The 24,958-nt window shown below is 42.9% G+C and overlaps 1 protein-coding gene across 18 annotated transcripts in view; it reads left to right on the plus strand.

Moving 5' to 3' along the window:
* ARHGEF9 (Cdc42 guanine nucleotide exchange factor 9) overlaps positions 1 to 24,958 on the plus strand; it is a 179,599-nt gene that overhangs the window by 16,840 nt on the left and 137,801 nt on the right. For 7 of the 18 annotated variants that reach the window (XM_064278380.1, XM_064278381.1, XM_064278382.1 and 4 more), the window contains 2 exons: positions 22,870 to 23,038; positions 23,145 to 23,324. In XM_064278380.1, the coding sequence (XP_064134450.1) occupies positions 22,988 to 23,038; positions 23,145 to 23,324 (231 nt within the window). In that variant the 5' untranslated portion in view covers positions 22,870 to 22,987. The other 11 variants (XM_064278391.1, XM_064278389.1, XM_064278388.1 and 8 more) reach the window with 5 other exon arrangements.

Genomic DNA, 24,958 nt, shown 5'->3' on the forward strand with positions numbered 1-24,958 from the left:
AGGCAGAGTCCTCATACACAGACACACATGAGGCATGCTCATGCACAGTTGCATGCATGGACATGCATGGGATGCATACAAGGACAAACGTACAAGCACATGCATGTGAGACACTGAGATACACACTCAGACACATTCCTAGTCCCAAGACACATTGCTATCCCTGGGACATTCCTACAGGGCATGCTTGGACAGACAGAACTTTCCCCCCATGAGACACACTTGAACACATCTATGGGACACACCCACATGTCCTACACAACCCTATGGGACATACTCTGATGCAGAGCGCATCCTACTCCTAGGACCAGCCAGCTGTTCCAGTCTTCCAAGTGGGTACTGACAGGGCTGTGACCCTAGTTGTTGGGTCTCTTGTCAGTCTGCTCTGGCTTCCCTTTCCTTATTCCCTTTAGCCAGGCTTTGAACGACAATGAGCTCAGAAATAAAATGGATGCCCAAGTTATGATGTGTTGTAGCAAGCTCTACAAGGCAGACAGGGCTCAGAACCAAGTCCTCAGATGAGTTACACAAGCAGATGTGGAGGAATAAGGCAAACTGGCATTAATCAATGTAGAAAGCTTGATTCTGTTCCTCTGTCCTCCAGTCCACTTGTAAAGTGTTAGAAATGATATGATTGTGAAGCAATGTCCAAGAAAACCTAAAGTAACTGAATATTAGAGTTCATTTTTCTTGAAAATTAAGCGACAACTTAGACCAGAGCAAGTATATTTTAACTGCAAGTTAGAGGGCGTGAGGGGAGGTGGTAGGATCCATAAACAGGGATCCTTTTTTGGCCGGGCCTAGCCTCTCCTAGGTTAGTGGTAGGCTAAGATACCAGCCACATCTTTAATGACCACAGCCCAGCCCCTAGGCACAACAGCTTGGGCCATCTGGCCCCACTAATGAGCACCTGCTAGTTTTAGAGTTTCTCAAGCTGGAAACCAGGTCCTGGGGAGGCCTTTTTGGCCTTTGGTACCAAAGATGAGCTTGAAGGAGGGGATCCTAAACTGAATCTGGGTGAAGGGTAGGAAGCAGTGAGAGGTGGCCAGGGTGTGCTAGGTCTGCGTTGAAGCAGCAGCCTCAGAACCCCTGTTGGGTTATTGTTGACTGATAGCTCATTTCTCAGCCTTGAACTTAAAGTCAAGAAATAGGGGTTCCAGTTGCTACTCTGCCACTTAGGGTGTGCTTCAGTCAGGTTCTCTTTCCTTGCCTGGGTCTTTTTTGTTCTATGGGTAAGAGTGTCAACATTGCCCCTCAGGTGATGGTGAGGCTCAGGTAGGGTGTGAGCTGAGAAAATGCTTTGCAGATCCACTTGTTTTACACTCACAAAGCTGTACCTCCCTTATTCCTAAGCTGGCCTCAGTGCTCCCCAGCAGCTGGGCCTGACCCCTATCAAAGTAACCACAGAAGTCAAAAGCCAATGAAATTAGTCCCACTTGAGTGGGCCAGAGGAAAGCAATTTTATGGGGTCAGGCTGGTCAAAGTTATGCTGGGGCCACCCCACCTGTGCAGATACTTTTCAATGCCAGGTCAGTCCTTTTCAAGAAAAAGGTTTGCAACATTCAGGTGGTCAAATAGCTCAAGCTTCACAGGAACCCTGGGTAGTAAGGGAAGAGGGACAGCCAGCAGGAACAATGGCTTCTTCCTAAACTAGGAAAAATGAGGTCAAATCAGCTACACCTGCTGCCTGTCATGGGCAGCAGCCTGGAGTGCCAGCTCTGGCCCTGAGAGAGTGCTTCATTCTAAGTGTTTGTGCTCAGGACCATTTCACCTGCTTTGTTGGGGAGAGAGAAGGGGCTAGACTATGTAGCCAAAGTTCAGGCTTCCTCCTACCCCAGATATTATTGGCAAAGTTCTACTGATCCTAAGTTTTATGGTCTGTAAAATAGGCTGAACTGTAATGTTTCATAGGATTGTTGGGTGCAAAATTCATTGAAAAGGCCTTGTAAAATATTACACAGCTGTTGCTGCTGTTTGGATTGTTAAGATTTCATCCAGGTTGTGATTAGGGCTAGTTTTGATGTAATTGAGGGGCTCAGGCTCACTTTATTTCTGTATGCCTTCCTCATATCCCTCTTTTAAGCTATTATTGTCTTCATTTTACAGATGAGCATACTGAGGCTCAGAGAAGGGAGGAACCATCCTAAGGACACAGAACTAGGACTAGCAGCCATGTCTTCAGACTGCCAACAAGCGTTCTTTCTATAGCCCCAAACTGTCACCCAATGAATTTCAGTGCTAAAGGAAGCTGCCAGTGGCCACTTTGGGGGTTGTCTTCCCTGGAAAGAGGGCCTCTGGAGCCCAGCCTTTCCCAGCAGTGCCTTGCTTGCCTGTGCAAGGCGCACCAAGTGACCTTTCACCCCTCCCACAGAAGCTCATGTCCTACTCGTTTCCCACATGTTGGAAGCAATGAAGCATTGGAGAAGATGCTAAGCTGCTGTAAGAGGGAATTGTGCTGCCTATTTAAGCCACTTTAGGATGATCCCTGGTGGTACTTGCCCCACCTTAGCCACCTCCACACCCTCCCAGTTTCCTGGGTTCAGAAGCCCTGTGTGACTGATCTGCCTAAGGGGTAGGCTGAAGGGGTTCTGAGGAAATATGTTTGAAGGCCTTCATCTGTGGGGGATTTTGCCATCTCTTAAGGGATAAAATTGTGGAAATTGAAGAGCTAAAGATGAGAGAGCCCCTTGAGACCATCTGGCTGATTCATCTGGCCTTGATGTAGATACTAAAACCTAGCCAGGATGACTTTTTCCCTCTTAGTGTGCTTTTCCCATTTTGCATCTCAGCCTCTTGAGCTGGGCCAGATTTCCTGGAGCCTTCTTAGCATATTTATTTTTGCCTTTCTCAGACCAGGGAAGGGGGACAGGCACATTGAGGCAGAGTGTTGAGAGGAAGGAGACTGAGTCATCTTTGGAGCTCAGGCCTTGGATGCTAGGCCTTAGGGAAAAGGGCCTTTTGTGTCTTTCTTCTGTTTTGCTGCTAATGCATTACTTTTCTGTATCCCCCTGATTGGCTGTGGAACTTAACACAGTTTGTTGCTTTTCACTTGTGCTCCTCAAAACACTTGCAAAATGACTATTAAACTGGGTCTTCTGGGGGATTAGTTGGACCAGCAATGGAGGATGTGGAAATGGAGGAAAAAGGGGAAGAGGCACCTTCTGTTCTTCAAGTTTGAGATTCCAGAGAGATGTATAGGGAAGGGTTAGTCACTGTCTTAGTTATCTAGTGCTGCTATAACACAAATACCACAAGTGGGTAGCTTGAACAAACAGAAATTTACTTTCTCACAATTTAGGAGGCTAGAAGGCCAAATTCAGGGTGCTGGCTCTAGGGGAAGACTTTCTCTGTTGGATCTGGAGGAAGGCCCTTGTTTCTTTTGAGCTTCTGGGTAATCTTCATGTGGCTTGGCATCTCTTTTCTCCCATCTCTGCTTCTTCCACTTGCTTGTTTAATCTCTTTTATATCTCAAGAGATTGATTTAAGACACACCATACACTAATCCTGTCTCATTAACATAACAAAGACAACCCATTCTCAAATGGGATTATAACCACTATAATACCATTTTATGACTGCTTATAGAGGTTGGGATTTACAACACATATTTTTTCGGGGCAGTCACCAAAGCCCTGCCAAGAAGTAGCCACACAATTTCCTCAGCTTACTTGATCCTGAACACCTCGTATTTTATTATTTTTGAGTAGAAAATACATTTGCATGGTTCAAAATTCAAAAAGTATAAGAGAGTACACAACGAAGTGCCCCTACCAGCCCTGCTGTCCACCCACTCATCTTCCCTCTGCAGAAGCCACCAGTGAGTCCTTTCAGGAAGATGTTCTGTGGATATATAAGCAAATGTGGATAGATTCCTCTTTTCCCTTTTGGGGGGTAATATTTCTTTTCCTAAATATACTTTGGAGATTCTTTGACTGATACCTCATTGGATAGCACCTTTTGTGGGCTAAGGAGAGTACAGGTTAGGAGCACTGGTTGTAGAATAAAACTGGGTTCTGGTTTTGGCCCTGCCATTTAGTAGGTGTGTGACCTTCAGTGGTCACTTCATTTCTCTGAACCACAGTTTCCTCATCTTGAAAATGCAGATCAATAAGTTAATATACATAAAAACTTAGATTTTTCTCTGACACTCAATAAACGTTAGCCATTTTTATTAATAGGAGAAAATCATTGTACTATGTGTCTGACAATCTATGGCCTCTGCTCCTGGATTAGCTGAGAGACTTTCTTTGTCCATTCCTCAGTTTCCTTATCTTTAAAATAGAATGACTCATCCCTACTTTGCTTATCTCCCAGAGCTGCTGGGAGGATACAGTGTACTTATGAATGTGAAGCCAATTTAGAAACTACAATGTGCTAAGTAGATGGAAGGAGTGCTGCTTAATATTTCAGTAGAAGCTACTTTTGGTGGCTTGCACCCAAGGGCCTGAACTGTATGGAGAAGGCAGTGCCCTTCCTTCTGGCAGTGGAACCAAAAGGTCATCCCTGTACCAGAGTTCCATTCCAGGTGGGTGTAGCCAACGGCAAAAATGTAGAGTCAAGTTTTGTCTTCTGACCTTTTTATCCCACCCCTATCCCTATCCTGACTTCATTGTTTCTATGTCTTCTTCATCTCCCCTCTGTTGCCTGTCAAAACCTGCTTTCAGAAGCAAGGCTGCAGCATCTATCAGAGATGACTCCAGCTTGAGATAACCTAGACCAACTAGCTCAAAAAGGAGCCAGATCTGCCTCAGGTTCTCACAGCAAGTCAGTAACCAAGCCAGGCCTGGAACCCATTCTTTCTGTCCCATAGTTCTAGTATTTGTATTTTACTGTGAATTTGAATTTGAGATTCTTTAGCAAAGACGTCTGGTAGGGAAGGAGATTCTGGAAGTTTACTCAGCCTTCATACTGAGTTATTCCTACCCTTAATCTACAGGGTTTAGAGGGCTCTGTTTTGTGGTCTTTGAAGGGATAGAGAGCCAGGTGCTAGTTGTCTGTAGAGCAATGGGAAGAAAGAGTTCCAGAAAATGTCTAAAACGGTGATCTCCAAAGTGAGGCTCAGGGAGAAAATATTAGAAATTCTTTATATATTGTTAATCTCATGTTATTTAATTTGTATTTTTGTAGAGATATTTATACTAATAGAGTGATATGTATGTATAATTTATAAATAAATGTGTAGATATTGGTGTAGGTGTTCAAAATTTTTGTACTAATAGAAATATACAGTCCAAAAATAGTTGAAAACTATCCTTCTAGAAGACTGTAGACTTGGTTTCTGGTCTTGGCTCTACTACTAAGTAGGTTGATACCTTACGCAACTTCCTCCCTCAAGCCTCAGTTTTCTTACCTGTAAAGGACTGAACTAGGTGTGCTAGTACTTGGGTGTCTCTAAACTGAATATAAGAACGCACTGCCTTTCAGGAGCCCTGGTGGCTCAGTAGTTAAGAGCTCGACTGCTAACTAAAATGTCAGCAGTTCAAATCCACCAGTCAGTCCTTGGAAACCCTATGGGGCAGTTCTACTCTGCCCCATAGGGTTGCTGTGAGTTGGAATCCACTCAATGGCAATGGGTTTGGGTTTTGGCCTTTCAGGCCCTTGAGCCCTATACAGAGTCAAGAAGATAGATTCAAGCCTTGGCACCAATATTTTGTTTCTTAATCAGCTGCCCTGGGTCCCTTCCCTTCTCCACCTCAACTTCCTTCACCTAGCCCCAGACTCCCTTACATAGGCTTGGCTGATCTACTTGAGGTTCTTTTGTTAAAACCACAAACGCTTTTCCTGCAGGCACAGACCTGGTGCCTTCCACCCCCCGCCACCCCGCCGCCGAACCTGAGGGTGGGTCTGATTTTGCTTCTCTTGTGTCCTCTCTGGCAGGCTTGATTTAGATGACATGTTTCTCCATCTAAGTCTTTAAAAACAAGGTCTGAGGGGAGTCCAGCTCAGCCAGTTTAAGTCCACTGGGGCCTGACCCAGTGGCTGCTTACTGAATGCCTCTGCCATCCTCTTACCTACCATTTACTGGGTGTCTGCTGGGAGCTCAGGACTGTGTGAAACTTTGTCAGGAATATGGCCCACCCATGAGCAGAAAGCTCTGCTGGCAGGGGCCAGAGGCACTGCTAAGTGCCTTGGCCTTGGCTTGAAGTCTTTTCTCTCACAGTGAGCCAAGGTGCAGAAGGAAAACAATGAGCCACTGGAAACCATCTTCCACTTTCTGAAAAAAAAATTTTTTTTTATTTCCTCTCTGGACTGTAAGGACTCCCCAGGAGACACTTACATTCTCTTTGGGAATACATGCCAAGGCTGTGAGCCTTTGCAAGCCTGTGAACTAGGTGGGCATGCTCAGTAGATTTCAAGGCAGTTTAAGTTGATGTTAATGTATTTATTTTTTTGCCTCTTGTCCAGATATAGGAGTGGGTTACGGTGTTCCTGAATAAATGATGTTCCTGTTCTCACCACCTAAGACAAGATGGCCACATTTGAAACCATTAGACCATGAATTCTAACCTATCTCCTCTCTTGCTCCTCCCCTGCCTACAGCCCTCCTCCCCCTACAATATTTTAAGGACACATCTGTCAAATGGATTTAAAAAAAAAAAGACTTTCCCTCCTTTTTGTCTTGCCCACCCACCCTCTGGCTGTGGCGTTAATGAGTATATGACTATGCATGTGGGAGGCACGGAGGACAGTTTCCTCATGTAGTTCTAGCACTCTTCTACCTTTCTAGAAACCTAGAGATGCTCCGGAAACCCTGGTGGTGTAGTGGTTAAGTGCTATGGCTGCTAACCAAAAGATCAGCAGTTTGAATCCACCAGGCGATCCTTGGAAACTATATGGGGCAGTTCTACTCTGTCCTATAGGGTCACTATGAGTTGGAATCGACTAGACGGCAGCAGGTTAGAGATGCTCTACCCCCACCGCTTCCTAGGAAACTCCAAGGCTGACCTTCAAATCAGAGTCCAGGAAACGCTGAGGCTCCCAGGGTTGATTTCGTTGGAACCACAAGTAGAAATTAAAGAAGCCAGGTGCAGACCTCAAGATGGGTCACCTCAGAGATTTGGGGCTCTTTGAGCCCTCCTTCCTCTTCCTTAGGCTTGTCTTGCCCAGCTGTAGTCTCTCGGTATGGAGGCAACAAGAGATTCCGGTGGGTGGCTCGAGCTTAATACCCACAGCAAATCCAAGAAGAGTATGATATCCAGGACAGGAACTTTTTGGGCGTTAGAGTAGCCTCCAGCTTGGGATGGCATGCTTCTGACTCAAATCATGGAGAGAACATTGCTGGGTCCATTATTATTATTATCTTTACTAATAATCTGTTTCTTAGAATATTTGAGGTTGACTTATGTAGATTGCATACAGCTCTAGGAAATTTCACCTAGGTGAGTAGCATAGAGAGATGTTGCTAGAATTTTTCATTAGGGCAAGTGGTGGTTGTAGTGCTGAAAATCAGGGGCAGGGGTGGGGGGGGTGGTGAGTAAAACAGAGCAGGTGTAGAGAGTCTCTCAAAGAAGACTTGGAAAATCCTTCTGAACAAGCTACCATAATTCCTCAGTCTAGGGGGGAACCTGAAGAAGAAACCTGGAGACAGAACTTCAGAGATTCTGTTTTTTGTTTGTTTTCCAGAATGGCCCAGTGCAATACAGGGAAGTTCTTATACTGCAAATTCTTTGGTCCCAGAAAGTTTAAAACAGTTGGTTTCATTATGACATATGATTCAGAATCACTTGAGCTGCTTTTTAAAAATGCTGAGGTGATTCTAAACAGCAGGTCTGCGAACCACACACTGAAATACTGGTGTAAAGGGTCAAAGGCACCTGGGTGATACCAAAATATCCCAGAACAACTTGACAGTAACTCCTATTTCCAAGATGTTTTGGAGATGCAAGCTGGTATTTATCAGATTGGGAGCTTCTCTGGCGTGGGAGACTCCTCCAGCCAACAGGATTATGGTTGGTGGTCCAGAAATGTGTATTCTCTCTGATCTGTGCAATCTTTCGTCCATTTGGCTACATTTTTAAAGGAATGTATGCCCTTAACCAGACCATACTCTTTTTTTTTTTAATTGTGTTTTAGGTGAAAGTTTACAGTGCAAATTAGTTTCTCATTCAAGAATTTATACACAAATTGTTTTGTGACGTTGGCTGCAATCCCTGCAATATGTCAGCACACTGCCCCTTTCCCTTTATACCCCATGTTCCCTGTGTCCATTCGTCCAGGTTTCCTGTCCCTTCCTGCCTTCGTGTCTTTGCTTTTGGGCGGGTGTTGCCCGTTAGGTCTCCTATACTTGATTGAACTAAGAAGCATGTTCCTTGGTGTGTTCTTGTTTGTTTTATGGGCCTGTCTAATCTTGGCTAAAAGGTGGACTTTGGGTGTGGTTTCAGTTCTGAGTTAGCAGAGTGCCCAGGGGCCATGGTTTCAGGGGTCCCTCCAGTTCCTGTCAGACCAGTAGTAAGTCTGATCTTTTTTTTGAGTTTTGTTCTACATTTTTCTTCTGCTCTGTTCAGAACTGTCTATTGTGATCCCTGTCAGAGCGGTTAGTGGTGGTAGCTGGGCACCATCTAGTTCTTCTGGGCTCAGGCTGCTGGAGGCTATGGTTCATGTGGTCCATTAGTCCTATGGACTGATATTTTCCTTCCGTCTTTGGTTTTCTCCATTCTCCTTTGCTCCAAACGTGATGGGACCAATAGATGTATCTTAGATGTTTTTTTTTTAGATGGTTACTCCCAAGTTTTTAAGACCTGAGACACTACTCACCAAAGTAGGATATAGAACATTTTCTTTATCAACTATATTATGCCAATTGACCTACATGTCCTCTGAGACCATGGTACCTAGCCCTCAGCCCCAGTAACTTGGTCCATCAAAGTGTATGGATGAGTCTAGGAAGCCTCTATGGCTTTGCCTTGGTCAAGTTGTGCTGACTTCCCCTATATTGTGTGTTGCCTTTCCCTTCACCAAAGTTAATACTTGTCTGCTGTGTAGTTAGTGGTTTCCCCTTTCATCCCTCCCCTCACTCGTAACCATAAAAGATTGTTTTTTCCTGTGTATAAACCTTTTCTTGAGTTTTTATAATAGTGGTATCATACAATATTTTTCCTTTGTGATTGACTTACTTCACTCAGCATAATGCCCTCCAGATTCATCCGTGTCATGAGATTCTTTGCAGATTCATCATTGTTCTTTATTGTTGCGTAGTACTCTATTGTGTGTATGTACCATAATTTGTTTATCCATTCATCTGTTGATGGGCACCTAGGTTGTTTCCATCTTTTTACTGTTGTGAATAATGCTGGAGTGAACATGGGTGTGCGTATGTCTGTTCGTATAAAATATGATGGCTCTTATTTCTCTAGGATATATTCCTAGGAGTGGGATTGCTGGACCGTATGCTATTTCTATTTCTAGCTTTTTAAGGAGGCGCCATATCGTTTTCCATAATGCTTGTACCATTTTACATTCTCACCAGCTGTGCGTAAGCGTTCCAATCTCCTCGAAACCTCTCTAGATTTGTTATTTTCTGGGGTTTTTTTTGCTGCCCTTTTTTTATTGTTGTGAAAATATACACAATACAACGTTTGCCAATTCGACGTTTTTCATGTGTACAGTTTAGTGATATCAGTTACATTAATCATGTTGTGCAACCATCAGCCATAATCATTGTCACATTTCCTGTCAACATAAACAGAAACTCACGGCTTCCTAACAATTATCCCCCTGCTCCCTCCTTTCCACCCCTGGTAACTGCTAATAAACTTTGGACTCTTTGCATTTACCTTTTCTTTTTTTTCTTCTTCTTTCTACACCCTATCTAAAGAAATTATTATTTTTTTTTAAATTGTGCTTTAGGTGAAGGTTTACACAGCAAATTAATTTCTCATTAAACAATACACGTATTGTTTTGTAATCTTGGTTGCCAACCCCACGATGTGTCAACACTCTTCCTTTCTCGACTTTGGGTTCCCCATTTCCATTCATCCAGCTTTCCTGTCTTCTCCTGCCTACGCATCCTTGCCCCTGAGCTGGTGTGCCCGTTTAGTTTCGTATATCTGGTTGAACTACATGTATTATTGTTTGTTTTATGGGCCTATGTAATCTTTCGCTGAAGGGTGAACCTCAGGAATGACTTCAGTACTGAGTTAAAAGGGCATTTGGGGGTCTTACTCTTGGGGTTTCTCCAGTCTTGTCAGACCAGTAAGTCAGTTTTTTTTTAATACTTTAGATGATGGTTTACAGAACAAACTAACTTCTCATTAAACAATTAGTACACATATTGTTTGTGACATTGGTTACCAACCCCATGACATGTCAACACTCTCACTTCTCGGCCTTGGATTCCCAATCACTAGGTTTCCTGTCCCCTCCTGCCTTCTACTCTTTGCCCCTGGGCTGGTGTGTCATTTAGTCTGGTTTTGTTTTATGGGCCTGTCCAATCTTTGGCTGAAGGATGAAACCCAGAAGTGACTTCATTACTGAGCTATAAGGGTGCCCAGAAGCCATATTCTCGGATTTCCCCAGTCTCTGTCAGACCAGTAAGTCTGGTCTTTTTTTGTGAGTTAGAATTTTGTTCTACATTTTTCTCCAGCTCTGTCCGGGATGCTCTCTGGTGATCACTGTTAGAGCAGTCAGTAGTGGTAGCCTGGCACCATCTAGTTGTGCTGGACTCAGTCTGGTGGAGGCTATGGTGGTTGTGCTAGACTCAGTCTGGTGGAGGCTGTGGTAGTTGTGGTCCATTAGTCCTTTGGACTAGTCTTTCCCTTGTGTCTTTGGTTTTCTTCATTCTCCCTTGCTCCAGACAGAGTGAGACCAGTGGAGTATCTTAGATGGCCATTCACAAGCTTTTAAGACCCCAGACGCTACTCACCAAAGTAGAACGTAGAACATTTTCTTTATAAGCTATGTTATGCCAATTGAGTTAGATGTTCCCTGAGACCATGGTCCCCACAGCCCTCAGCCCACAATTCAGTCCCTAAGGGAGTTTGGATGTGTCTATGGAGCTATTATGACCTTGCCTTGGACAAGTAATGCTGGCTTCCTCAGTATTGTGTACTGTCCCTACCCTTCACCAAAGTTACCACTTATCTATTTAGTGATTTTCCATTCCCACCCCTCCCCTCCCTTGGAACCATCAAAGATTATTTGTTTTTGTATGTAAACCTTTTCATGAGTTTTTATAATAGTGATCTCATGCAGTATTTGTCCTTTTGTGATTGACTTAATGCCCTCCAGATTCATCCATAATGCCCTCCAGCATAATGCCCTCCAGATTCATCCATGTTGTGAGATGCTTTGCAGATTCATCATTGTTCTTTATCCTTATGTAGTACTCCATTTTGTGTGTATGTACCATAATTTATTTATTCATTCATCTGTTGATGGGCACCTAGGTTGTTTCCATCTTTTTGCTATTGTGAATAATGCTGCAGTGAACATGGGTATGCACATGTCTATTTGTGTGACAGCTCTGATTTCTCTAGGATATATTCCTAGAAGTGGGATTGTTGGATCATATGTTATTTCTATTTCTAGCTTTCTAAGGAAGTGCCGTGTCATATTCCAGAATGGTTATACCATTTTGCAGCCCCACCAGCAGTGCATAAGAATTCCAATCTCCCCACAGCCTCTCCAACATTTGTTATTTTCTGTTTTTTTGATTCGTGCCAGTAATGCTGGGGTGGGATGGTATCTTGCTGTGGTTTTGATTTGCATTTATCTAATGGCTGGTGATTGCGAGCTTTTCCTCATGTGTCTGTTAGCCACTTGAATGCCTTCTTTGGTGAAGTGCCTGTTCATATCCTTTGCCCATTTTTTAATTGAATTATTTGTCATTTTGTTGTAGAGGTATTGGATTTTCCTATAGATTTTAGAGATTAGACCTTTGTCAAATTTGTCATAGCCAAAATTTTTTTCCCAGTCTGTAGGTTCTCTTTTTACTCTTTTGGTGAAGTCTTTTGATGAGCATTAAGTGTTTAATTTTTAGAAGATCCCAGTTATCTTGCTTATTTTCTGGAGTTTGTTGTTAGTACGGTTTGTATCCTGTTAATGCCGTGTATTAGAACCTCTGGCATTGATCCCATTTTTTCTTCTATTATCTTTATAGTTTTTGGGTTTGTATTTAGGTCTTTGATCCATTTTGAAATAGTTTTTGTGTATAGTGTGAGATATGGGTCCTGTTTCATTTTTTTGCTGATGGACATCCAGTTTCGCCAGCAGGGTTTTGTTAAAAAGACTCTTTTCCCCATTTCATGGACTTTGGGCCCTTGTTGAAGATCAGGTGACTGTAGGTAAATGGATTTACATCTGGGTTCTGAATTCTGTTCCATTGGTCAATATGTCTGTCACTGTACCAGTACTAGGCTGGTTTGAATACCGTAGCTGTATAGTAGGTTCTGAGGTCAGGTAGTGTGATTCCTCCTACTTTATTCTTCTTTTTCAATGGTGCTTTGGGTTTTTTTTTCTTGCTACTTAACTAGGGCCTCTTCTCTTTCCATATGAAGTTAATGATTAGTTTTTCCATCTCTTCAAAGAATGCTGTTAGTATCTGAATTGGGATTGCATTGCATTTGTAGATTGCCTTGAGTAGAATTGACATTTTCACAATGTTGAGTCTACCTATCTATGAGCATGGTATGTTTTTCCACTTATGTAGATCTCTTATTTTCTGTTTTTTTTTTTATTCCTGCCAGTAATGTCGGGCTGAGATGGTATCTCATTGTAGTTTTGGTTTGCATTTCTCTAATGGCTAATGAACACAAGCGTTTCCTCATAAGTCTGTTAGCCTCCTGAATATCTTTTTGGTGAAGTGTCTGTTCGTATCCTTTGCCCATTTTTTAATGGGATAATTTGTCTTTTTGTTATTGAGGTGTTGAAGTATTTTATAGATTTTAGAGATTAGACTGTTATTGGATATGTCACAGCCAAAAATTTTTTCCCAGTCTGTAGGTTCTCTTTTTACTCTTTTGGTGAAATCTTTTGATGAGTGTAAGTGTTTAATTTTCAGGAGCTCCCAGATATCTAGTTTATCATCTGGTGTTTGTGCGTTGTTAGTTATTGCCATGTATTAGGGCCCCTAGCATTGTATCTAATTTTGCTTCCATGCTTTTTATCACTTCATATTTTATATTTAGGTCTTGGAACCATTTTTAGTTAGTTTTTGTGTATGGTGACGGTATGGCTCCTGTTTCATATTTTTACAGATGGACATTCAGTTTTGCCAGCACCATTTGTTAAAAAGACTCTGTTTTCCCCTTTTAATGGAATTTGGTCCTTTGTCAAAGATCAACTGACCACAGTTGGATGGATTATTGATTCTGTTCCATTGCTCTATGTGTCTGCCGTTGGACCAGTACTAGGCTATTTTGACTTCTTCACCATTTGAATGTTCTGTGCCTATACCATTTATTACTTCTTTTATTGTTCTGACGTTGTTGCCATTTACAGATTGACCTGTCTGGTTCCCTGCTGTAAATTTTTTAGGTTTGTTTTATCCCTGAGAAGTCATTATCTAGGTTGTTATCTGTCTGATGCTGTGTTATGTGCTAGATTCAGGTTGTTGTCTGATGTTGTTGATTCTCTAACTTAAGGACTCCCTCTAATAATTCTTGTAAGTTTAGTTTTTATGTATTTCCTCATTTTCTGTTTATCTGGAAATGTCCTAATTTCGCTATTATATTTGAGCAAGATTTTTGCAGTGTATATTATTCTTGCTTGGCAGTTTTTTTTTTCTTTCAAGAGTTTATATGTGTCATCCCATTGCCTTCTTGTCTGCACGTTTCCTGCTGAGTTATCAGATCTTAGCCTTACTGTTTCCTCTTTTTATGTGAGTTTTTGTTTTTCTCGAGCTGCTCTCAGGATTCTTTGTCTTTGATTTTAGCGAGTGTGATTATGTTAAGTTTTGGTGTTTTTCTTTTGGGGTCTATCCTATAAGGGGTTTGTTGATCTTTTTTGATAGTTGGCTTTTCACCTTTCATGATATCAGGGAAGTTTTCTGTCAGCAAATCTGCAATGATCCTCTTTGTGTTTTCCGTTTTTTCCCCCATTCTGGAACTCTGATCACACACAAATTTTTGTTTTTGATTGTATCTCATGTTGTTCTCAGGGTTTCTTTAGTTTTCTTCATTCTTTTCTCTGGTTTTTCCTTAAACAAGTGGTATCCAAGGATTTGTCTTCAATTTCTCTGATCCTGTCTTCCATTGTTTTCAAATTTGCTCCTAAAACCTCACATTGCAGTGTCCATTTCTGAAATCTTGTTGTTTATCTTTTGGATTTCTAATTGCTGCTTTTGTGTGATTTCTAGATGTTTATTTATTTTGACATTTTGTTCCTGCATTTTTTTCTGATTTCTTCCATTGTTTCGTCTGCCTTTTCCATGATTTTGTCTGTATTTTCTAAGATTGTGTCTACTTTTTTCCTTATTTTTGTCTGTATTTTCCTTCATCTGTTGGAGAACCCTGAATATTAGAGTTGTGAATACCCTATCCAGTATTTCCAGTGCCTTTTCTTCCAGCAGAAGGTCACCTGGTGTTTTGTTTTGTTCACTTTCTGGAGCCATCCTCTCCTGTTTTTTTTTTATGTTTTGTTCTTGTTTGCTGTCTCCATGACATTCAGGAATTATTTTCTTCATTTACTGATTGTAGATTTGATTGCTTCATCCTGCTTTTTTGTTTTATTTGGTTATGTTTGGGCAGACAGGCTGGCTGTGTTTTGTTGCTTGCTTGCCAGGTGCTGTGCCTCCTGCTGGGTACTCCATGGTGTTGTCTTCCCGTACTCAGTCCTTAGTAGCTGAGGTCCAAGATGGCAAATCCGGGTGGCAGTGAGCTGGTATATCTCCGGCAGAGTGACCATGGCTCATTGGCCAGCAGCGAAGGCCTTGTACAGGGAAGAAGCATGCAGTGTGGGAAAGCGTGTATCCCTGGTTATCGGGTGCTCTGTCTTGTTGGGAGCCCTGTGAAGTTGTCTTCCCATACTCCCTGTCTGAATTCTTTGGTGGCTGTAGCACAAGATGGCAAATCCAGCCACATTAACCAGTATGGGACCTCCACTCTGTAGCTCTTTTCCTTCTCTGTTCTCTGTCAGTTTCTTACTCCATTAGGTACTTGACTGAGTTTTTTATTCCTTTGTTTGGTACTTAGCATTCTAGGATTGATGTTTGTATCTATTTTACTTAGTTTTTCTCGCTCTGTGGGCTGGGAAGCCCATCACGCCATCTCCTGCTGCCAAGGCTCTGCTGCCTGTCTCTCCTTCCTTGGTGTGGTGGGCTCTTCTCTTTCCTATTTCTGGGGTGACTCATTTCAAACCTAGCATGATGGAAAACTGACCAATCCTCTTGGTGAGCCATAATTACTCTATCACACAGTTCCACCCAATATCCTGGGTGAGAGTTACAAGACCATGGCTAGAAAGGCCACACAAAAGTAATCAATCGCACCACTGTCCCACTGCCTTTTGAATGGGGGCAGTCAAGGGCTCTAGTGAAAAACCCATTCCTCTGTTCTGACTGGCCTCTGCTTTAATGCATTGCCAACAATGCCTGAGTGAGTTGTCTTCAGGAGGGTACCAGTCAGCTCCTAGTTCTCATTTTCCTAAGTAGAGGGCAGTAAAGCATCCTGTCAAGCACAAAGAAAGATGAGGAGAAATAAGCTGCTTTAATGAAATTCCAGTCCTGTGCTGATCTGAAGTGTTAGCCTCAATATAATGTCACAGCTAGAAGGGACTTGAGAAATCATCTAACTTGTTCAAGTTCATCACTTGACAAATAAGGAAACTGAGACCAAGATAGGGAAAGGGACCGCTCAAGATAATTCGCAGAGTTGTTGGCAAAGCTTCTTCCAATAGCCAGTCTGAATCTTTGCTGTACACTATCGTGTATTCTAGCTGTTGTTATAACAGTCTGGGTCACACCTTTCTAGAAATGGGGAGATGGTTGTCCTTGAACATTTTGGAAAGGAAGATCAGAGTCCATTTACAGGACTGTATTAAGAGGACATCTGGCTTATTCAGGGGAGAGCTGAGTGATCTCATGGAGCATAAAAATTTCAGCCTATTTTAGATGTTCTTAAAGGAAAAGAGGAAAAGGAATTTAGCTCTTGTCAATGCTTAGCTGGTAAGGGCAGGAACCTTATGAGAGGGTACAGGTAGGCACCAAACTGAGAAAACCCCATAAAGAAGCAAAGACCTCTCTTCACCTTTCTTGCCTTCCTGTGAAACTTTTTTGAAAGCAGGACCAGCTCAACTACCTTCATGGCAATTGGCACTTTTGCCATTCTGTGTAACACATTAATAGTTCTTCTTTCTTTTATTTAATCCATTCCTCTCCTGCTTCTTGCCATTTAAAGTCTAATATTTCTGGCAGCTGCCTGGGCCAATTAAATATGTATTTTGGGGTAATACTCAACAGCAATGGTTTCTTTTTTTTTTTTTACTGTTCAGCTAGAGGGCAAAAGTAAGAAGAGGAAGAGAAGTGGGATGGCTCTGGAAAACTGGGTGAGGATTGTGGTCCTAGATTTTTTTCTGTGTTGGTATAGCCTGGTGTTTGACATTTTCCTTACATGACCCCAAATGCCCTTTCTCTGACATATATACCAGCTACCAAGGAGGGCCAGGCAAACAGGCATTAAGTGCTGGAGGCAAGGATCCCAACCTGCAAGGTGGCATGTGGATCCCTGGGTAGAATGAGGCATCAGGAGAGGCAAGGGTAGCACCTAAACTTCTTGTTGTATGCTGTTGAGTTGATTCCAACCTTATAGGACAGAGTAGAATTGTCCCACAGGGTTTCCTGGGCTGTAATCTTTGTAGGAGCAGATCACCAGGTCTTTTCTTCTGTGGAGTGGTGAGTTTGAACTGCTAACCTTTGGTTAGCTGCCGAGTGCTTAACCACTGTGCCACCAGGAGAGGTAAGGGTAGGGCCTGGACTAGAAAGGTCCTCTAGGGCAGTGGTTCTCCAAGTGTGATCATTGGACCAGCAGCATCAGCATCACCTAGGAACTTGTTTGAAATGCAAATTTTGAAGCCCTACCCCAGACCTACTAAATCAGAGACTCTAGGAGTGGGGCCCAGCAATTTGTTCTAACAAGTCCTCCAGGGGATTGAGGTCCACTGCACTAAGTCATTCACAGAGTGGGCTGGTCTCCTAGAAGGGAGAAATCAATTGGGAGCCCTCCTTCTCTGCCTTTCTGACAGGCAGTCTGGAGGATTGGCAAAAGAAAAGCTTAAAGTAGTCTGCAGATTCATATCTGCTTCACTACCTACTAACTGGGTGACTAATTGGTCAACCTCACAGGTTATCTTCAGTAAAAATGGGAATGATGATTCTTACCTTGGAGAGCTGTAGAAATTGAGATTGTAGGAGAAAGCCCCTCACCCAATGTCTGGCAGATTTTCAACAAATGCAAGTTCCCTTTCCTCTCTCCTTGGAGTCCCTGGGTGGTGCAAATGGTTAAGCGCTTGACTACTAACCTAAAGGTTGGTGGTTCGAATCTACCCAGAGGTGCCTCAGAAGAAAGACCTGGTGATCTACTTCTGAACCATCACAACCTTAAAACCTTATGGAGCCCATTTCTGCTCTGAAACACACGGGGTCACCATGAGTCGGAATTGACTAATGGCAACTGGTTTGGTTTTTATTCCCTCCCTCCTTACCTCCCTCTTTTCCTTTCTTACTCCCTCTCTCCCCTCCTTCCTCCTTTCTTCCATTTTTACTTTTCTTGCCCCTGCAAGGGCCCACTAATCACTACAAGTTAGTTGTAGACACATGCCTTATCATTATGATGAGACCAGCCCTAGCCATTAAACTCCCAATGCCTCCAGGGTATGGTGATCATATTTCTAGTTAAAAATCAGAGCATATGGGTCTGATAACAGATATACCTATTTGTGGGATCAGTGGAATAGAATATTTGAAATCAGGACTGTCTTGGGAAATCAGGATAAGAAGAAATATGATCCCATCCCTTCTTTTGGCATCTCTCCCCCTCTTCTTACTTATGCCCAAAAATGTCTTTGGTGTGAGGGTAGGGAACACTGTGTACCCCACTCACTGGCAATCTGAGTAAGAACCAACTTATATTTGGTGCTGCATCTAAAATGTCCTGCGGATTGGCAATTATTTTGTTAGAAGTCATGGTGGCACTGCCCTATGGTCAAGAGCTATTTGGGCACCTTTTTGTAGTAAACCGGCACCACCTCCTGAATTTTTGTTGGGCTTTCAGGATGAAGGGATGGGCACAGTTGGAAGTTAGGGCTTTGGTTGGGAGTGGAGGTGGGGGGTGATGTGTGTGAACCTGTTTGGGAATAGAGAATTTAGCCCCTAATATACAAAAAAAAAAAGACACCTGCCATTGAATTGATTCCAACTCATAGTGACCCTATAGGACAGAGAACTGCCCCACAGGGTTTCCAAGGAGCAGCTGGTGGATTCAAACGGCTGATCTTTTGGTTAGTAGCCAAGCCATTAACCACTGTACCTCCAGGCTCTGCCCCTAATATAGTCACTTTCAAATGGCCTTTGCTTTCTTCCTCTTATAGCTCTGTACCATTTGATAATATTAATCAGCTCCTGTTGCTTGAAATTCTTGTCCTTGGCTTTTGCAAGATTGCAGTCTGATATCCTAATTATATGCTGACAGCTCCATTTCTGTTTACTTATCTGACTCCTCTTCCTCATCTCCCATTGTTGCTGTTTCTTAGCACCTTCTTTCAGGGCAAACTATCTTGATTTCCACAATCTCTTCTGGGCCTTTGGCTCCCAAACCTGTATGTCAGTCTCCCCCAACCTTGCTTGAGCTTCAGCCTGTCCTGCTAGCCCCCCACATTCAACAAAACAAAGAGCAAATTTGTCATCTCTTCTTCCCTTCCAAAACGAGCATTTCCTCCTAACTTACTCTTATGCTTTAATGACCACACTTAGGATTGTTCCCCCAGAATCAACACTGACCTCTTCCTTTTCCTCAAACTAGATTCGAGACACTTCAAACATAACCCCAGCCCACCTTTCCAGCTGTCCCTCTCCCCACTTCCGTTCCCCAATCCTACCTTCTCAAATCTACTACTTGTTTTCCATCAAATTCCACAAAGTCACCGTATCTGAGACTGCTTAAGCTTGTTTCTCTGCCTCAAATACCCTTCCCTTTCCTTTATCTGTTGCAGTCCTACCCATTCTTTAAGGCCTAGCTTCAGTGCCCTCATGAAACCTTTCTACAGCTCAACAGCCATGTATGATTCCTCCTTCCTCTGAAGTCTTATACTGGGGTCTGTTATTGTGGACCAGCATATGCCAGGCACTGAACTAGGCACTATACATCCAGCATCTCATTTCACCCTCTACAACCCTGCCTGTGAGGCATACATTTATTATCCCCATTTTGTAGACGAGAAAACAGATTCAAGGCTGTATAACATGAAACTTTTGTCCTTGGTTTATATGAGATTGCACTCTTTCATAGTCTAATTATGTGCTGACATCTCCATTTCAGTTTGTTTTTCTGGCTGCTAGTTTGTTCCTTATCTCCTTCTTGCTGAAGTACCAAAGCTCAGAATTGAAGCTAAGTTCGCCTGTCACTATGAGTGAGAATCAACTTGAAGTCAGCGAGTTTGGTCTGGTTTTGGCAACCACCTTCAAATATTGCTTGAAGAACTTGCAGTGTTGGTGCCCTGAGGGCCTTTGATCTTCAGGATGTCAAGGACTGCAGATGAATCATAGTAAACAGAGCCCTGTGGAAGCTCATTGAGTGAGAGTCGGATGGAAAGTGGATAAACAGAGAAAAGCACACATTTATGAAAAAAAATTGTAGGAACTAAAAAATCAATTCTGTGCATGAAAGGAAGATTTGGAACCAGTTTCCAGCCCAAATTTAGTTTACTTTTAAAACAACTCAGAAGATGGGGGAGGAACAGCCCCTTGCTCCTGCTTGTGTTTATAACAGGAGAGCTATTCTCAGGCAGCAAGAGCCCCGTACAGCTGCTAGCCCCTTCTAGATTAGCCCTCCCCTCACGTCTACATACATATATCTCAGCTGTTGGTTCAGTGTGCTCATGAAGCAGATGGGGGTGTAGGATTTTTCCCGTTTTACAGGTGAAGAAACTGAGACTCAGAGGCAGCATAGTTTAGAAGTTAAGAGCAGAGACTCTAGAGTCAGACAGTGCCCGCGTTTCAATCCTGTTTTCAACATTTACTAAATGTTGACCTTGGCAAATTATTTAACCTCTCTGAGCTTCAGTTTCCTCATCTATAAAATAGGAATAATAATAGTGTCTACTCAAAGGACTGGAGCCCTGGCAGCATAGTGGTTAAGTGCTATGGCTATTAACCAAAAGGCCAACAGTTTGAATCCGCCAGCTGCTCCTTGGAAATCCTATGGAGCAGTTCTCCTCCGTCCTAGGGTCGTTATGAGTCGGAATCAACTTCACAGCAACGGGTTTGGTTTGGTTTTGGTTTTGCTCAAAGCACTTCTGTGACGATAATGAGTTGATGTGTGTAAAGTGCTTAGAATAGTGGCTGGCATTATTATTAAGTGCATTATTATTAGTAAGTGCTATATATCAGGCAATACCATTATTATCATAATTATACCTTTAGTAAGTAGTAGAGCAAGGTTTTAAACCAAATCTTCTTTTTCTACTCTCCCCTTCTATGGGGTTATGTTAGGGAAAAAACTGCTGGTCCAGGAGGCTGGAGATCTGGTGACATTAGGCAAGTTACTCTTGTTGTATATCTGATCTATAAAATGGGGTCTTGGGGGTGACACTCTTTGAAGTACTGCCTAGCTCTAAAAGTCATTGATTCCAGGTTGGCCCTGGAAACAGGATTGCCAGTGGGTTAGTTGGTTTGTGACTGCGCATTCCTGAATTGATTCTGTCTAGGGTGTGTGTTTCTAGAGGTTGGCCCTGTGACCTGAGTGCCCAAGCAGGCCATCTGGAATGAATAGAGGTAAGAGTGAGCCAACTTTTGCTGAAAGAAGCCAAGCATGGAGTCCCTAAAAAGAAGACTGCACAGTAGAAAGAGCACAGGCAGTGAAATTAGCCAGACCTGGGCCTAGGGAACCTCAAACAGCAACATTCAAATCTTCTTTTTGTGTACCAAATAGGGCTAAAAGAGTTGGTAATTGATGCTGAGATATTCTTTTGACCCTTGATAAATAAGCCCAGCATATAACTACAAGTCCTTATGGTGCTCTGGGTTGGGGCTATATGTGCTTATTGAGCTCTAGCAATGCCCAGCTGGGACCTATATTTGGCAAGAGAGAGGAAACTAATCTATTCAGATTTTTGAGGCCAGTGACCAGCAATTCTTTTTCTCCACTGAGCAAGAACAAGGAGGGATTGACTTCTAGTACAATTGGAGAAAACAAGTTCAACATAAAAATGAATCTCCTGATAGGCAGGGCCACTGGTGACTAAAGCTGGCTGTCTAAATTTCTTTCTCGGGATTCTTTTAAGAATAAGATGGACTTCTATAAATTCAGTGTAGATGGAGGTCTATAAACTCAATATAGCTAATGAACAATATGATGAGCATATTTATTACTCCATTATTTATTACTCTCTGAGACACAGTTTCCTCGTCTTTAAAGTATAAGTAATAGGGAAACCCACTTCATTCTTTGAGGGTAATTGATACAAGTAGATGTGAAAACACTTTGCAAACAGTAAAGCATGAGGTACCTGAGAGGTGGTGTTATAAAAGATCCTATTGAAAATACCTTTTTTTTGTCCATGCTAAGAAGCTCTCCTTCATGCCTTACCTTCTGTGGAAGGCACAATGGCTAGAACCCTGAACAATGGAGAATGCCACAGGCAAGGCCTAACCAACAGAATACTTTTAACCAAGTCAAGAGATCAGGGTGTGTGTGTGTTCATATGTGTGTGATGTATTGTCTGTTCAGCTGGTGTGTTGGAAGGTAGACCTGTGGAAGAAGATGTATGTTCCATAGCTATTTCTGTTGTCTTTGAACTGTTTGTCTTGGTCTTGTGTAGCCATGACTGCCTTGAGGAATTAGTCCTTTCTCAAAGCAGACTGATGTAAAAATTGACTTTTAGAGGGTATGTGAAAAAATTCAATGCTGGAGAGAGTGCTTGAGTCTCTTTGTCTGACAGGCCATATGTTCTCTATTCTGGAACCTTTTTCTCCAAATGCCAGGAAGACTGATGGCTCATCCAGGCTGGAACCAGTTGGGGAGAAAAAAAGAACAAATAACACAGTGGTCAGGATGGTAGCCAGAGAAAGGCAGACCACCCCTCCCCCACCCTCATCACTGTGCTTAGATGAGTGTTGTGAATGTGTGTGTGTTCATGTGGCAGTGGAATAGATGTCTGCCTAATGCTGTGTGGAGCCCAGGCCTGCTGGCCACAGAGTCTAATGAACAGGATAATGGTCCAACCACAGCCCCTGCCTTGCTGGGTGATCCTGAGTTTGTCCCTTATTTGTGGCTCAGTTTCGTCATCTATCTGATGCAGAAGTCAACTCAGACTGTGTATCTCACAGGGAAGTTGTACAAGTCATTGAGTGAATCCATGCCAAGATTGAGATCCTTGGGAGCAAGGCACCACAGAAAGCCAATTCTTTTATACTATGACCTTTCTGGATGGCATCATGTGTGGGTGACAGCAGGAGGCTACAGGACTGGGGTCCATTGTGTGTGAGAAATGTCATGGTCTGTTCCCCCAAAGGGAGGGATACAGTGAGGTTGAATAATGTACCACCAACTCTCAACTGGTCAGTTCCAAAGGGGGGGGAGGGGAAGAGAAGAGCAGAGAATTGAAAGCAAATAAGCTTTATCTTCCTTTTAGCTATTGATTTCAGCCATTACACCCATTTCAGACTCAAGACTGCCTTGAGGTACCAAGGAGAGATGGACTGGAGCTTTCTTTTTTCTCTAGGGGAGGACCTCATGATTAGTGATAAAAACATGAGACCTATGTAATCCATATCCACACTCTGGGTCATTCCACCCACTGGCTAATGGGGAGTTGACAGTATTGTTTGTCTTGTGATCGAATGGAGCTTGCACTCCAGTGCCATCCTCCTTACCCCCACCCCTTACCACTAGTATGTATACGTTTTTCAATAAGTAGTATACCTCTGTGGGTGGAGGAAGGGTCAAGCAAAGTAGTCAGCTGTGTGGACTGAACACATTCTCATTTTGTCTCCTAAGCTGATCACTGGAGATTCCATCGTTAGTGCTGAGGCAGTATGGGATCACGTCACCATGGCCAACCGGGAGTTGGCATTTAAGGCTGGCGACGTCATCAAAGTCTTGGATGCTTCCAACAAGGATTGGTGGTGGGGCCAGATCGACGATGAGGAGGGATGGTTTCCTGCCAGCTTTGTGAGGGTGAGTGTCTGCCTTCACTCTCTTCTCCTTTCTCCTTGGCTGTTGACCCCTGGCTTCTGGTCCCTGTTCTCCTGTTCATGTCTTTCCTGGTGGCTCCTCTCACATTTTTGTCCCAGTTTTTTTTTTTTTTTTGGCTCCTACCCAGGACCTGAGCTTCCTTCTTTAATCTTTGCCCTTCTAATTTTTAGATTTTTCCTTTATTTCTTATTTATTTTAACAACCCCCTACCTCTTTTTTTTTTTTTTTTTACCTCTAGCCCCCGTACCTCCTCACCCATTTCAACTTTTCATGAATCACTTCCCTTGTCTGAGGCTTAGCTTCCCCATATGGGGTTGGCTGCTATGGTTTTTGAAGACCCTTTTAACTTTGTAATATTGTGAACTTTTGCCTTTCTTGTCTGTCTTATTTTCTGCTTCTCCCTGTCTCTCTCCCTTTTTTTTAATCCTTCTTCCTGTAGATTTTTCCCACTCTCCTTCCATTCCCTTCTCTTCTCATCTCTCTTCCTCATTTCTCTCATTTACGGAAATATGAACACCCTCATATGTTGTCACAGGTGGAGTCTTCAAATGTTAATATAGGAGTGTGAGCTACCTGCCCCCAGGGGCCAAAGTTTGCTAATTGTAGATCCTATTTTTTGCAAGAGGGAGGTGCCTGGGATTTAGGATATGGTGGAGTTGGAAGGCAGACAGCCTTGAGAGACTTTGCAAGACCTTAGCCCCTTTGATATTATTCCTTGAAGAACATGGCCCTAAACAGAGGGTCTCCCAGCAGCTTGTTTCTTCTGGGTCACCAATTAGCAGGTTTTATGGGGGAAGAGCATTGGCTTGGTATCCTAGCTCTTGGGTTATGAGCTGGAATCAATTCTTTGACAATTGTAAGCTTTCACCCATCTGAAAAATGGTTTTGGCAATTTTTCCATGCCAGGAATTGTGAATGAATGAAATAATCCATGTGAAAACTGCTTTGGAGCAATGAAAGTGTCAAAGCCACATGAGTTTTGTGTTATGATCATTCTTGCCACAGGCTTATTAGACTATCACCTTTTCTTAGTTTCTTTTGTAAAAGAAGGCAGAGTCCTCTGAACCCCAAATAAAAGGTCAGAGGGATTTGGGCCCTTAGAGGTTGAAGGGCCTCGGGATTAGAATGATGGCAGTGTGTTATGAAGGAAGGAGCAGGCCATTTGTTGTCAGACAACCTGAGGTGTAGTCTCAGCTTTACAGTTGCCTAGCTCTGTGGCTTTTGGCAAGACTTTTTACTTCCCTGAGCCTCAAGATCCTTATCTGAAACATAGGGATAGAAGACTTGTGAAGATCAAATGCGATCACATATGCAACTAACGCATCTAGCACAGTGCTTGGCACATATGAGGTACTTGACAAATGGTAACTTCTTTTATCATTATCATAATAATAATTATCATCATCATTTTATTAGATTCAAGAAGGTACATGTGGCCCTAGTGGCTGAAAGGCCTACTAGGTTGAAAGGCCCTAGTGCAGCCTTCCTTGAAGGGCTGCAAGCCCAGGAAACACTGTTATCAGATTAGGACAGTTTAGGGGAGGGCATTGCCCGGAAGCAGGGGAGTAGACAAAATGATTTCTCATGGCTTTCTATCCTGAGAGTCTAATGAAATA

This window comes from Loxodonta africana, chromosome X (genome assembly GCF_030014295.1).
Source record: "Loxodonta africana isolate mLoxAfr1 chromosome X, mLoxAfr1.hap2, whole genome shotgun sequence".
NCBI lineage: Eukaryota > Metazoa > Chordata > Mammalia > Proboscidea > Elephantidae > Loxodonta > Loxodonta africana.